This window comes from Hemicordylus capensis, chromosome 4 (assembly GCF_027244095.1).
Source record: "Hemicordylus capensis ecotype Gifberg chromosome 4, rHemCap1.1.pri, whole genome shotgun sequence".
NCBI classification, from domain to species: domain Eukaryota; kingdom Metazoa; phylum Chordata; class Lepidosauria; order Squamata; family Cordylidae; genus Hemicordylus; species Hemicordylus capensis.
This window is the reverse complement of record NC_069660.1, coordinates 119,658,834-119,672,284: the sequence shown is the minus strand read 5'-3', so window position 1 is coordinate 119,672,284 and position 13,451 is coordinate 119,658,834. Positions and strand designations below refer to the sequence as shown.

The following is a 13,451-nucleotide window of genomic DNA, read 5'->3' as shown; positions in this document are numbered from 1 at the left end:
AATAGCCTCAGTGTCTGAAGGTTTTTGTTTTTGTTTTTGCCTGATGGTCTACATTACTGGATGTTACGGTGACATAAACACCCAGCTTCCAGTCAGTGGACATTTCCACTGAAACTCCCTGGAAAAAAAGCATCTTGGAACCATTTAATTACTCTTTTTGCCTTTGAAATTCTGCACCACTGGCAATTAGCAATTCCCTTCAATCATGATGAATTCATAGCATGCAACATTTGTCAGAAGAGGGGTTTATAACTTACTGGCAGTGCAAAGCAGTTTAGCCTGTATAGCCTGGAAAGAGTTTTATTCCCAGCTCTTTCTACAGACCTCAAATAACTTTCATTTAGTTCTGTTCTGAGTGTGAATGTAGTCATCCAAAAACCTTCAGTTTAAGATGAGAATTAAGATGCTTTACATTTTCCTTTGTGCTCTAAAAACATGGAATATATGTGTGACTTATACTCCATCCTTCATTTGGCATAACTAAATGAATTAATTGTTATCCGAGTTGCTCAAAGTTTGCTCCTATACTTCAGTTTGTAGTCAGAGATGCCACCTCAATTTGCTTTGATCTTGAATATAATCAAAATGTATTTTATCACTGTATCAAGTCTGTTTATTCCACAGATCTTTTTATTTCACAGATCTGTTTATTCCACAGATCAGTTTGCAAAATAAATGGTAATGGCTATGCAATATTTTTTATTTGAAGACATGCTATTAGTATATTACTTTTCAGGTTTGAATAAAGTTCCCCTTAAATGCTTGAAGGAATCAAATACTTGATCTAGCTTTCTCCAGTTGTTGTGATCAGCTTTGGCTGAGGTGTGAGCAATTAGTGTCAGCTTAGAAATGTTTCTGGGGCCGAAACTGCCTGTTGTATCCAGCACAGGTTATTTGAGGTCTACAGTTGTATAAGTGACATTTTAGGGAAGCACTGTGCCATTTAGAGATGCATCAGGCAAAAATTAAACAGGGGCATCTCTAGGAATTAGGGAATCTGCACCTGTTGATTTTCTGCCTAGATGTATCCCTCTGTAGCTCAATGTCCAGCTGAAAGACCAAGGCAAAGTGTGGGCAAATGGACCAAATGGTTGGTTCTAAAACCAACATAATATACCAGATGATACAAAGCATTTAAAGCTTATGTGGTGTGGATGTTAAGATGGGCTCCTTAAATTGGAATCTCCATGAAGTTTTTCACACAGAGCCTTTAAAGCCCTTTAGTTTGCATCTCCTCCAGAATGGAAGGTGTGCATTCACATATTGGGCAGATTTATGCCAAAGTCCCTGTGAACTATCAAGGAGCACTTCACACATGATTTGGATTTTGCAATACACGTTAAGAGTGCAGCCAATTTATATCCAGGGTAAACAAAATTCAATTTTTGAATCAGGTTTTTGGGATAACTTTGAGTTTGCAGTAAAGCTTCACAGAAAACCCTTGGTGAAGTCTGCTGTGTGGAGAACTCCCCTGCTTTTTAGAGCACTAGTGAATGTAAAGGATCTTAATTCTCATCCTGAACCAAAGGTTTCTGGATGCTGAATTTCTAGGCTTTAAAAAAAGGAAAATCTGATCAGGCACTGTGGGGAAGAGAAGTATAACATGACACATCCATGCTGGCTAAGTGGAGTATCCATATTCATAGGCAATATACCTCTGATATAGGAACTCTGTTCTCTGCATCAGAGGTATACTGTATGCCTTCACTTCACCACCCCGCCCCCTTGCGTAGCTCCACAAAGTCCCCCATTACCTCACCACTACCTCATGGTTCCTCATAAGCCCATTTGCTTAGAGCTGGCCTAAGGAAGGAGAGCTTGTCTTGTGGTAGCAAACATGAACTGTCCCCTTTGCTAAGCAGGGTCTGCCCTGTTTTACATTTGAGTGGGAGAGTACATGTGTGAGCACTGTAGGATATTCCTATCAGGGGATGGGGCCGCTCTGGGAAGAGCATCTGCATGCTTGGATGCAGAAGGTTCCAAGTTCCCACCCTGGTATCTCCAGATAGGGCTGAGAGAGACTCCTGCCTGCAACCTTGGAGAAGCCACTGCCCCGTCTGTGTAGACAGTACTGAGCTAGATGGACCAAGGATCTGACTCAGTAGAAGGCCACTTCCTGTGTTCCTCACCTTCAGTTCCTTTGCATAGTCCCTTGCAACCTCCTTGCATTCCTTCGCAAGTTGATGCTCCACTCTGCCGCTAACATGGGTATAGCGCTGGAAGGAATGTACTTTCCCAGTGGCCAATATACTTTCCAATATACTTTCTCAATGGCCCTGTCTGCCTTTCCAGTCAGCTCTATGACTGGTTGCCGCACAACAACAACAACATCTTGAAGAGCACCTCAACACCATAGGGGGCCACAGAAATCACAATCTGCCTACTACAAAAAACAACTTTACTGGGAACAGCCTGTATTCTGCGATGATATCTATAATAATAACAACAATATTGATAATAAAATTCAGCCATCCCAGGTCCTTGGGAAGGACCCTGTGTGTGATGCCCCCTTTGTGTGCATGCAAAGAATCTCCCCTTGGGGGCCTCTGGAGAAGAGAGCTAACAGAGAGCTAACCTCCCCTAGCTACATCTCTGAGTCCCACTGTGTTTTATGGACTTAACTTCCTTGTAGGTTTGCATGTAGAGCTGCAAGTTCAGTTATCAAAATGCCGCTTGAAAAGGCACATGCACTCCAGCCCCTATCTCAAAGTGGTCAGCCACATCCTTCCAGAAAGCTTCAATGAAGTGCAGCAAGGAAATCCCAGAAATCATTCCCACCCAGAGCCAACAAACTACTATTCTGGTATAGACTTCCCTTGAACATGGAGGTCCTACAGGAGATCAAAATCTGTGAATACAGATGCTACAATTCCTAAGTATGGTCAAGTGAAGTCTCCACATTCACAGGCACTTTAGCTTTGATGTAGAACCTCCATTTCAAGAGCAGTCTAGACCAGAATCCTGTTTTCTTGGTGTTGAGTGGGAATGGTTTTGGGTATTTCTTTGCTGCACTTCTTTGTTATTTCCTAGCATGTGGATCTTAGTTCCAATTGTATACATGTTTACTCAGAAGTAAGCCAGAGAGAAATAAATGGTTCCCACCTGCTGAATTTGTTTTTTGTGCTTTGCTGAGGGCAGGGGCGTATCTAGGGGTAGGGCAGGCAGGGCATGTGCCCCGGGCGCCACTTGAAGGGGGGTGCCATTTTGTAAAATTATTTTAAAAAAAAAAATGGCTGCCAAAAACAAAATGGCCACTGTGCATGCTCAAATGGCCTCTGTGAGGCTCTAGGTCATGCCAGGCTTTGCAGAGGCCATTTGAGCATGTGTGGTGGCCATTTTGTTTTCAGTGGCCTTTTAAAAAAAAGATTATTTTTAAAAATGGCCACTGCACATGCTCAAATGGTCCCTGCGAGGCCCTAGAGGCCAGCGGGGTGAGGGGGAATCTTTGCAAACCCCCCCAGCCTTTAGGAAGCCCCCCAAAGGGGCTACGGATAAAAATAATAATAATAATAATATAATATAAGACACTGTACACATATTCAGATTGGCACTATGTACAGAGAATCAGGGCTTGTGAATACTGAGCTGACACTTAAGAGCTAGGGTTGTATTCATTTGCTCTTACTTTGCTTCTTGTGATAAGTGAGTTAAATGTGATGTCTTGCTAATATGGCTATTAATGGTGAGTTTGTCTTTGAATCAGTGTGAAACCCTTAATATTAAGGCCCACTGGGAGTTTCTTGCTCTCTTTCTCTCATTTTAACTGTCTTTCTGAAAGACTAGAATATATTCCAAGCAGTGATACAGTTTACTCTGCATATCCTTTAATTATTTACAGAGTATCTGGGAAAAGTCAAATTCTCCATTGATTTTTAAAACTTATGTAATGGTGATGCTACAATGCATAGTAGAGAATTAGACAGGCACTTCTGTTTAGTTTTCCAAGTACATCTCCACATAGTATTTGGGTATTTCATGAGCCCCCACATACTGAAATTTGTAGTTTTCTAGCATTTTTTGGTCTGGCTAAGTCCACTGCTAAATGGTTTTTGAAATATTAAAAGATTAACGAGCTTGACTTGTATTTTTCAGCTGATATTATGGTAAAGTTATCTGAAAGATGGGTGTCAGATGCTTGGACAGGGGGCACAATTTCAGTGTTTGCCCTAGGCGCTATTTTCCCTAGATACGCCTCTGGCTGAGGGGCTGGGAAGAAGGAGAGAGAGGGCCACATTCTAGTCCAGCATCCTACTTCACACAGTGGCCCACCAGATGCCTCTAGGAAGCCCACAGGCAAGAGGTGAAGGCATGCCCTCTCTCCTGCTGTTGCTCCCCTGCAACTGGTATTGAGAGGCATATGCCTGAGACTGGAGGTAGCCCACAGCCACCAGACTAGTAGCCATTGATAGACTGTCCTCCATGAATTTGTCTAAGCCCCTTTTAAAGCCATCCAAGCTGGTGGCCATCACCACATCCCATGGCAAAGAATTCCATAGATTAATTATGCACTGTATGAAAAAGTACTTCTTCTTGTCGTTCATAAATTTCCTGACCTTCAGTTTCATGGGATAACCCTTGGTTCTAGTGTTGTGTGTGAGGCACAGAGAAATTTCTCTCTGTCCACCCTCTCCACTCCATCCCTAGTTTTATTCTCCTTGATCATGTCTCTGCTTAGTTGCCTCTTTTCCAAGGTAAAGAGCTCCAGATGCTGTAGCCTAGCCTCATAAGGAAGGTGCTTAGGCCCCTGATCATCTTGGTTGCCCTCTTCTGCACCTCCCACCACTCCAATGCCCAGCTTAGAGATACTTCTGATAGTAAATGTCTCCATTCACATTTTGAAAATTTATTTGAAAGTTTTATTTGAAAGTACTTATTTAAAAGTAAGGAAATGGTCATAAAATGCAACTATGATAGTATTCCACCAGAAACAGCCTTAAGATGTTACCTTTGAGCAGACAGGAATAATTATATTGTGCATATTGGAAAGAAAACCATATGATTTCAGGCGCAACATAGATTGCACAGGCCTGTAGGTATGTTGGAAACACCAACAGTTCACATAGTACATTTACTATAGCCCTGTTCAGACAGTAAAAAAGAGAGAGCTGCTGTACTTGTGTACAGCATCCCAAGAGCACACCTGGAAGTTCCACCCCCAGTGTGCTAGTGTGCCAAGAAGCATTACCTTCTTTCACTCTCCCTGCTTACAACATTTTTGTACAGAGACAAACACCATTCATGTGAGAATGGTTGCTTCCATTGTTGGAAGGCTCCATGATTTTATGTCTGAAAAGGGCTAAGATGCAAGCATCAATCCCCTGTTAAGGTCTAGTCTGAAGTTTGAGAATAAATAAGTTGTTAGTTTCTTCAGTTTGTTATCAAGCAGGCCAAGAACATCACCAATGTGGTAATGAAAGCTGTTTAGTCGGGATAGTCTGTTCTAGATCAGGATGTTTTGATTTTGAGAATATTTGGGATATTTTTGAGCTTTTCAAAATGGATTTTAACTTATCACCAAATAAATTTTCCATCTATATACTTATTTCTCTTAGTCGGCATGCGTGTCCTTAAGAATTTGGCGGTGGAACTCTCGTGACACGCTGCAAGAGTTCCGGCATTGGGTGGGAGGACATTGGAGGATGCCGGCCGTGCCTGGCTGCCGGGCAATGGAGGTGGCGGTGGCAATGGGCCCAGCCGCGGTGAGGAGGAGGAGGTGGTGGCCGAGAAGGTGCGGGGAAACTGCTGCCCCAAAGCCAAAGGGCTGAGGAGCCGCCGCGGCCACCGGAAAATGGTGGGGAGAGAGGGAACTGAGGAGGAGCTGCAGCGGCTGCCCAAAAATGGCGAGGAGGGAGGGAGCCGGGCAGCGGGCTGAGGAGGGATGGCAGCGGCCGCCCAAAAATGGTGGGGAAGTAGGTAGTAGGGGGAGGACCCGCTGCTGCCCAAAAATGCGAGGAAGGAGGGAGCCAGGTGGCGGGTTGAGGAGGGGCGGCGGTAGCCACCCGAAAATGTCGGGGAGGGAGGCAGTAGGAGGCTGCCAGTGAGCTGAAGAGGTGGCGTGGCGGGATGGCAGGAGGCACAGCAGTGGGGGCAGGAGGGCAGGAGTGGAGAGACTGGGGCAGGATGTTGGAGGGGAGGGCAAGAGAGACTGGGGATAGCGGTTTGGGGGGAGTGTATTGATGCACAGATGCTCTGTGCAGGGTCAGCTAGTTTTTAGTTAATACACATTCACAGTGGAGCCAAGGATCCATATACTAACTATGTGATGCCAGAAACATAAGTTTTGCCATCACCACTTCCACCTATCTTGTGTGTTTATACTGCAGTACAAAGTGACTAGTAAGTAACAGAATCTAGCACAGGAAATCATAAGAAAAATATGGTAAGCCAAGTGCTGATTTCTAGAAGGAATATTCTTTTCAAATGTAGGATGAAGATGTTTAGTACCACCTTGAGGGCCTCTGGTAGACAGAAAGGTGGGAAACAAAATAAACAAGTATTTCAGAGTGTGCCCAAAATGTTTTCAAGTGTACATTGTATAAATCTCCATCTTTAGTTTTGAATGCATTAGTACCTGGGACCAATTGCATCTAAAATGTATGGAGATGTTTCTGATTAGGTGTTACAATTTATTGAACTAACATGCCATGTATTTAAAATTAAGCATATCTGTGAGAGATCTGCGAGATCAGTGGCTGACATCCAGACTAAATTACACAATGGAAGGCCCATTGAAATTAAATAGTCTTTTAGAGTAACTCCCAAGTAGTAACATTAAGTAACTTAGTTTGGATGTCAGCCAATTTCTTAAAGTCTGAAAAGGAAAAAAGGAGGATCTGGTATGAACCTTTGATCTTTTGTGCTAGCAGTTCAGTGAATTGCTTAGAGATTAATTTTCTTCTGGGTTTTTTTGTTATTAGGGAATTGGATTTATAATCATTCTCCTCCCATGACTTATCCTTTGATCACAGTAGAATTTAAGAAGATTTATAAGGGCAATCCTGCATATAGCAGGAGAACATTCTAGAGTCAGTTTGATCTGTGCCGCAATCTAAGTTCTGAGTCAGAAAGGAAGAACTTTTCCAGAGTATCTGCAGGATTTCCAGTTTATTCAGCGTGACCTGTAAACAAATAAATTGAAATAAATTATCAAAGTTGATGCCTTAGTAGTGCATTCATTTCTTTCTTAACAAGGCATCATTGGGCGGGGGGGGGGGGGAGGCAAGATTCTGTGGCTGCCAGTCCACAGGCAGTTACAGGCAGCTGTGCCTCAAGATCTTCTTTTTAGTTGTTTCCTCACCCCAGACTTTGGGTAAATTGTTGCTGCTTGCACTTATACTTATGGCTGTCACTCACATTTAGTGCTGAGTATTTTTGTGGTTTGTTTTGTTTGTTTTTTAACTGAAGAAAACAAGGAAATCTTTGTCGCAGCTCTAGGTCCTTATTTCTCAGCCAAAAACTTAAGAGGTATCTTGAGGCATAACTTCATGTAGCTGTTTTGGGGACTGGAAGTCATTACAACTGCTAGAAGACTTTTTCCACATGATGCCTTTAAGAGTTGAAATACAAACTGGGGGGAAATCTGTCCAAGAAACAGAATAAACTCAAGAAAATAATACCCCATTAAGTAGTGGCAGGGCAAATTTACCATATAAAAGTGAATACATCTTTAGGCAATAGTGGAAGTCATCATGGCTAACTTCTCCTATTTATTTCAAGAGGACTTCCGTCATATAGTCAGGATATCAGCCTCTGTGCAGACATGAAACTCGGGAAGCATTACTTCTGTATATGACATATTTGTAGTACTCTTAACATTTGCAATAATTTAATACATAGTTAATAAATTCATAATAGGCATTTTAAATGAATGACCAACAGGTTGGCTGCTTGGGAATTACACATACCCTTATTCATATATCTGACACATTTAAGCCCTTTATTTAATTATTTCAAAATGCTAATACACTCTCAATACTCCAAGGTGTGACTGAACAAACAAAGAAGTTCAATATCCGGTCATATTGGGCTGGCAGGCACCTTTGACAAGAAGCTTATTAACTATTTAAAAAAACAGACTCACTTCAATTTTTAAAAAGTATACAACAAGCACTTTTAGAAATTCAGACAAATGGTCTACAGCTACACTGAGAAATCTTTGTGTAGGTCACAACTAGTCGAAAATTGTCGTCCTGGTTCCTTTTACAGCTAGGTTACATGCATTAACCTTTTCAGCCTTTTTGTGTGTGTAAAAAAAAAAAAAAAGCTACTACTACAGCTTTCTTTTTATTCTCATACATTTGTGACATCTCTTTTTACTCAGGGCCCTCAAGGACCACGAGGTCATCCAGGTCTACGTGTAAGTGAATAACAAGTTATGTTAATAATGTCACAGCATAACTATATGAAACCAAACTTATATCTTTTATTTTTCTCTTCTTCTTTCTAGGGTCCACCAGGGGCACCTGGTCCAAGAGTGAGTTGCATATGTTTCCTGTAATGATTGGATAGAAAAATAAGGTTAGGGCACAATGCCCTGAGAACCTTTCTTGAAGAGGTATTATTTGAAATGGATGGGAGTTGGACAAGAGTGCTGTTGCCCAGGTCTCATTAATTTCAATTAAATAATTATAAGAGATTCTGGAAAGGTTATATTAAGAGCTTAGACATTTTAGGTGCATTCACATGACCATATAATCAATGGCTTATAAACAAAGGTTTATTGATCAAGAATGCAATCCAAGCCCGCGCACTCCCTTCTTTTCCTACCTTTATTTCCACCACTCCATCACTGAGCAGTGACACTACAGTTTTGGTAGTTGGTTAAACCACACTCCTTAGCTCATCCAAACCCAGAGCTTTGCTTTAACAAGAGAGCTGGTCTTGTGGCAGCAAGCATGACTTGTCCCCTTAGCTAAGCAGGGTCTGCCCTGGTTGCATATGAAAGGGAGACTAAAAGTGTAAGCACTGTTAAGATATTCCCCTTAGGGGATGGAGCCATTCTGAGAAGAGCATCTAGGTTCCAAGTTCCTTCCCTGGCATCTCCAGGATAAGGCTGAGAGAGATTCCTGCCTGCAACCTAGGAGAAGCCGCTGCCAGTCTGTGTAGACAGTACTGAGCTAGATGGACCTATGGTCTGACTCAGTATATGGCAGCTTCCTATGTAACTATGGTTTATAAACCATGAATAAAACAGTACAGCCGTCTTTTGCCAACCGTGAGGGTTCCATTCCTGGAAACCCTCATGGTTGGCAAATTCGCAGTTGGAGAGCCATTGATTTCAATGGCAAACGGGGTTAGGGGAATCATAGTTGCAAGTGAAAACAATATAATACATTGGAAGAATCCCCCCTGACCCCCAGAAGTGACCCCCCGACCCCAGAAGTGACCCCTTGACCCCTGGAATCATCTGACCCCTGAAAATGACCCTCTGACCCTTGAAATTACCCCCCAAACCCCCCCAAAATTTTTAAAGCTAAACCATGGATACTTGGGTCGCGATTAGCGTGGGTAGTCACAATTTCCCAGTCGCAAATACTCAGATCCACAATTGGGAAAACGGCGATAGGTGAGGGACAACTGTACTTGAAACCAGAGTTCAATTTCAGTTTCAAATACTAGTTTAGTCATGGTTTATGAACCACAGTTAAAGCACAATTCCAGATTCAGGCAAGCCAAAGAACTGTAGTTTAACAAATCAAGATTCCCCTGGCTAGCACATAAGTGAAGGAGATAAGGGGAGGGGAGAGAAGTGTAGTTTCGTGTGTAGTTTCAGCTTTTGTTAACCAAATAAATCATGGTTTACTTGGTCATCTGATTCCACCCTTAGTCATTTGTCCTCAATCTTTCTTATTACTTTTATAAAACTAAAATATATCTGGACACATATATATGTGTGTGTTTTATATAGTGTTGGCATTTTGAAACATCATACAACATTAACCTTTATACACTAGTCCAATATATAGAAATAATTCTCATAGATTCCACTATATCTATCTCCCGTCTGAAGTTTTAAGTGTTTTAATACAAGCACGTTATTCTGGAGCAGTTGCACTTCAGTGCTGCAGCTTCCTTGGGTGATCCACACCTCACTCAGGTACCAAACTAATTTAATTGACAGCAGTACAGAATCACTAATTTGATTTTGTTGCCTGGCTATATAAGGACCAGAGAGCTGCTGACACAGGACTTTTCTGTACCATTATACTTCTGGAGACCCTTCACACAGTAGCAGCCAGTGTGGGTGCTGCCAGGGGTGGGGCAGTAAGAAGCACCTTTAAGCATAAATTAGTAGGTGCTTACCTCCGCTACCGCCACACCTGAAAGCTGCTCTGAGCAGCGGCACACCACCCAGCACCTTCTGCGGTGGTGGACGGGCTTTGCCACTCACCTGGCGGAGGCCATTTGCATGGCCAGCAAATGGCCTCCATGCATGTACGGAGGCCAGGTGAGTGGCAGAGCCAATGTAGGCCACAGGAGGTGCTAGGTGATGCGCCGCTGCTCAGAGCCGCTTTCAGGTGTGGCGGTAGCAAATTAACCTACTAATGTACGCTTAAATGTCCACACCGGCCGCTACTTCCTTCGCAAATGTATGTCACACTTTTAGAGAGTTTTCAAAACCTTACCCACCTCTTGTTGCACTTTGATCTATTTAACCAGTTCTGAATCTCTTCATGGTATTGTTACTCCCTCATCACCACCACATTTGATAAGTGATATACTTTATAGGCAGTGCTCTGCATTACAGGACATGAGCTACATTTCATTTCTGGAGCATAGAAATGACAATAATGGGAATTGCAGACCTGCTCTTAGCTCTTGATTATCTGAAAAATTATAGTAAAAGCATACTCTGTAGCTCAGGAATTTTCAAACTAGGGTGCCCAGATGTTGTTAGGATACAATTCCCAGTCACAATGGACTTTGGTCACAGTGGCAAGGGATGATAGGAGTTGTAGCCTTCAACATCTGGGGATCTAAGTTTGAGAAGCCCAGCTTAGCCCATTTGGACAAGAATGTTCATGATCAGCCACTCCTTAGCCTTTGGTAATAGACACTGTCATTCTGTAGTAAGTCCTGAGAAAGATGCAATTAATTTATTGAAGTTCTGTCTGTTGATTATGCTGCTGATATTAACTCATGTTGTTATACACAGAAACAAATTGACATAAATGCTGCTATTCAAGCCTTGATTGAATCAAATGCTGCATTCCAAATGGAGGTAAAATATTTGCATGTTTAGATTGGCACACTATGTACATACATTATAATAGTGGTTCAAGGATAAATGGTGCTTCTTTGCAAAGATTTCACCTGCCACACATTTATAAATATCAGACTGTTTGGTAGTAAAAAAAGCAATGAATGGCAAAATACAAGTATAAACAAAACTGTATACAGGTGGCCCTGGTCACCCACAATCCAAATAATAATAACTAGCTGACCCCACACAGAGCATCTGTGCAGTTGTGCACTGAGCCTGTGGCATCCCCCCGCAGCTCGCTCTCCCCCCGCAGCTCGCTCGCTCGCTCTTACCCCCCTCCCGCAGCTCTCTCCCCCTGCAGCTCTCCCCATTGGGCGGGCCAGGGCCAGGCCATCCCGCTGCCGCCTCCCACCTCCTCCTCCCGGCTGGTAGGGCTTTGGCTGCCGTCTGCCCACCTCAGTGCAGCAGTGCACTGAGCCTGTGGCATACCCCCACCACACTCTCACTCGCTCTCTCCCCCTGCAGCTCTCCCCATTGGGCGGGCCAGGGCCAGGCCATCCCGCTGCTGCCTCCCACCTCCTCCTCCCGGCTGGTAGGGCTTTGGCTGCCGTCTGCCCACCTCAGTGCAGCAGTGCACTGAGCCTGTGGCATACCCCCGCCACACTCTCACTCGCTCTCTCCCCCTGCAGCTCTCCCCATTGGGCGGGCCAGGCCATCCCCCCACTGCCCCCCACCTCCTCCTCCTAGCTGGTAGGGCTTTGCCCACCATCTGCCCACCTCCTTGCCGCCGTCATTATTTCTCCCCACCAACCGCCTCTTCCTGGTAGGCGGGGATTAGCCCACTGCCCACCCACCTCTTCTGGCCGGAGGGGCTTCGCCTGCCAGCCTTCCACCTCTGCATCCTGGCTGCCACCATTATTTCTCTCCGCTTCAATGCTGGAACTCTTGCACGCTCTAGAGCATCTGCGCATTAGTACTTGATTGCTCCCCTCACCTCAGAGATCTTCCCACCCTCACCTGAGCTGCCCTCCTGCTCCTCCTCCATCCCATTGCTTCCATCCTCTTCACCCTTCTTGGTGCAGCCCCCTATCCCCAAAGACCTCCCCACCCTCACCTGAAAAAAACAATGAATGGCAAAATACAAGTATAAACAAAACTTTATACAAGTGGCCCTGGTTACCCACAGTCCAAATAATAATAATAATAATCCCCACTATTTTTCATGGGAAATTGGCTGAATTTGGGGTTTTACAGGGCATTGCTGGACAGCTGGAGACCTGGAGAAGATAGTACGTTGCTTTCTTGCTCCTATTTCTGCCTTTTTCTGATTTCTTTTTGCCCACCAGGAACCTAACCCACCCAATTCCCATTCATTCAGTGACTTGTTATTTGCTGTTGTAGGGGAGAACATAACCCCCGCAGATAATGAGGTCCACCTGTATAGGACTCTTCTTTTACTCTTAAGAGTACAATAAGAGAATAGTTCTATTGTTTAGCATTTAATCTGATAAAATATGTTGTCATGGTAAAGTGTGTACACTGTGCTGCACAACTAATTCTCATATTTATTTATAAGTGAATCTTTTGGGCCTTCGGCCTAAATACATAAAGTAAAAACATTGTTCAATAGTAGGCTGCTTAACCTGAAAGACATCAATAGCACTGAAATATTAATTTGTTTGTGAGCCTGGGGTTTGGGTTAAATATTCACCAGCACAATGTACTAATTGTTTTTAATAAGAAGTTTTAGCTGCTTTTCTTAGGATCTTTCTGCACAATCCAGGGTTGTTTCTGTTCATGTACAAATGAACTAATGTTGCTTATTTTTTGTGTGGAAGCCAAACGCCTTTCCTCAAGGCAGCACTTCTGTTGTATGGTGAGGCAAACAACAGACCCTACTTTCCTGTTTACTGGAAATTTTCCTTTAAGGACTGCTAAGCTCACCCAATTAACTCTTCCAGTGGCATAGGAGGGCCGTGTTTGGTGCTTTTTCTCCCCTCTCCCCCCCCCCCCCACACCACGCCTCTTCTCCCCTCTTCCCCCTCGCGCCTCTTCTCTGGGGTGCCCCTTTTTTCCTTGCCACATGCAGCTGAGCAGAGGGAGCAGGGCACCACAACCTGGGGTGGAGGGGGGCAGTCCTAATTTCATGTACATTCTCACCTTTGCTGCTGTGTTTCTTTTTTTTACCAGGCCTCTCCCTGTAACTTTCTGTTCATGCTATAAGCAGGGGTGCACAACTCAAATGCCC

At 43.7% G+C, this 13,451-nt stretch overlaps 1 protein-coding gene across 8 annotated transcripts in view; it reads left to right on the top strand.

Moving 5' to 3' along the window:
* COL24A1 (collagen type XXIV alpha 1 chain) overlaps positions 1 to 13,451 on the top strand; it is a 369,353-nt gene that overhangs the window by 340,852 nt on the left and 15,050 nt on the right. For all 8 annotated transcript variants that reach the window (XM_053245268.1, XM_053245269.1, XM_053245264.1 and 5 more), the window contains 3 exons: positions 8,321 to 8,356; positions 8,447 to 8,473; positions 11,156 to 11,221. In XM_053245268.1, coding sequence (XP_053101243.1) covers positions 8,321 to 8,356; positions 8,447 to 8,473; positions 11,156 to 11,221 — 129 coding nt within the window. The remainder of the gene's footprint in view (positions 1 to 8,320; positions 8,357 to 8,446; positions 8,474 to 11,155; positions 11,222 to 13,451) is intronic.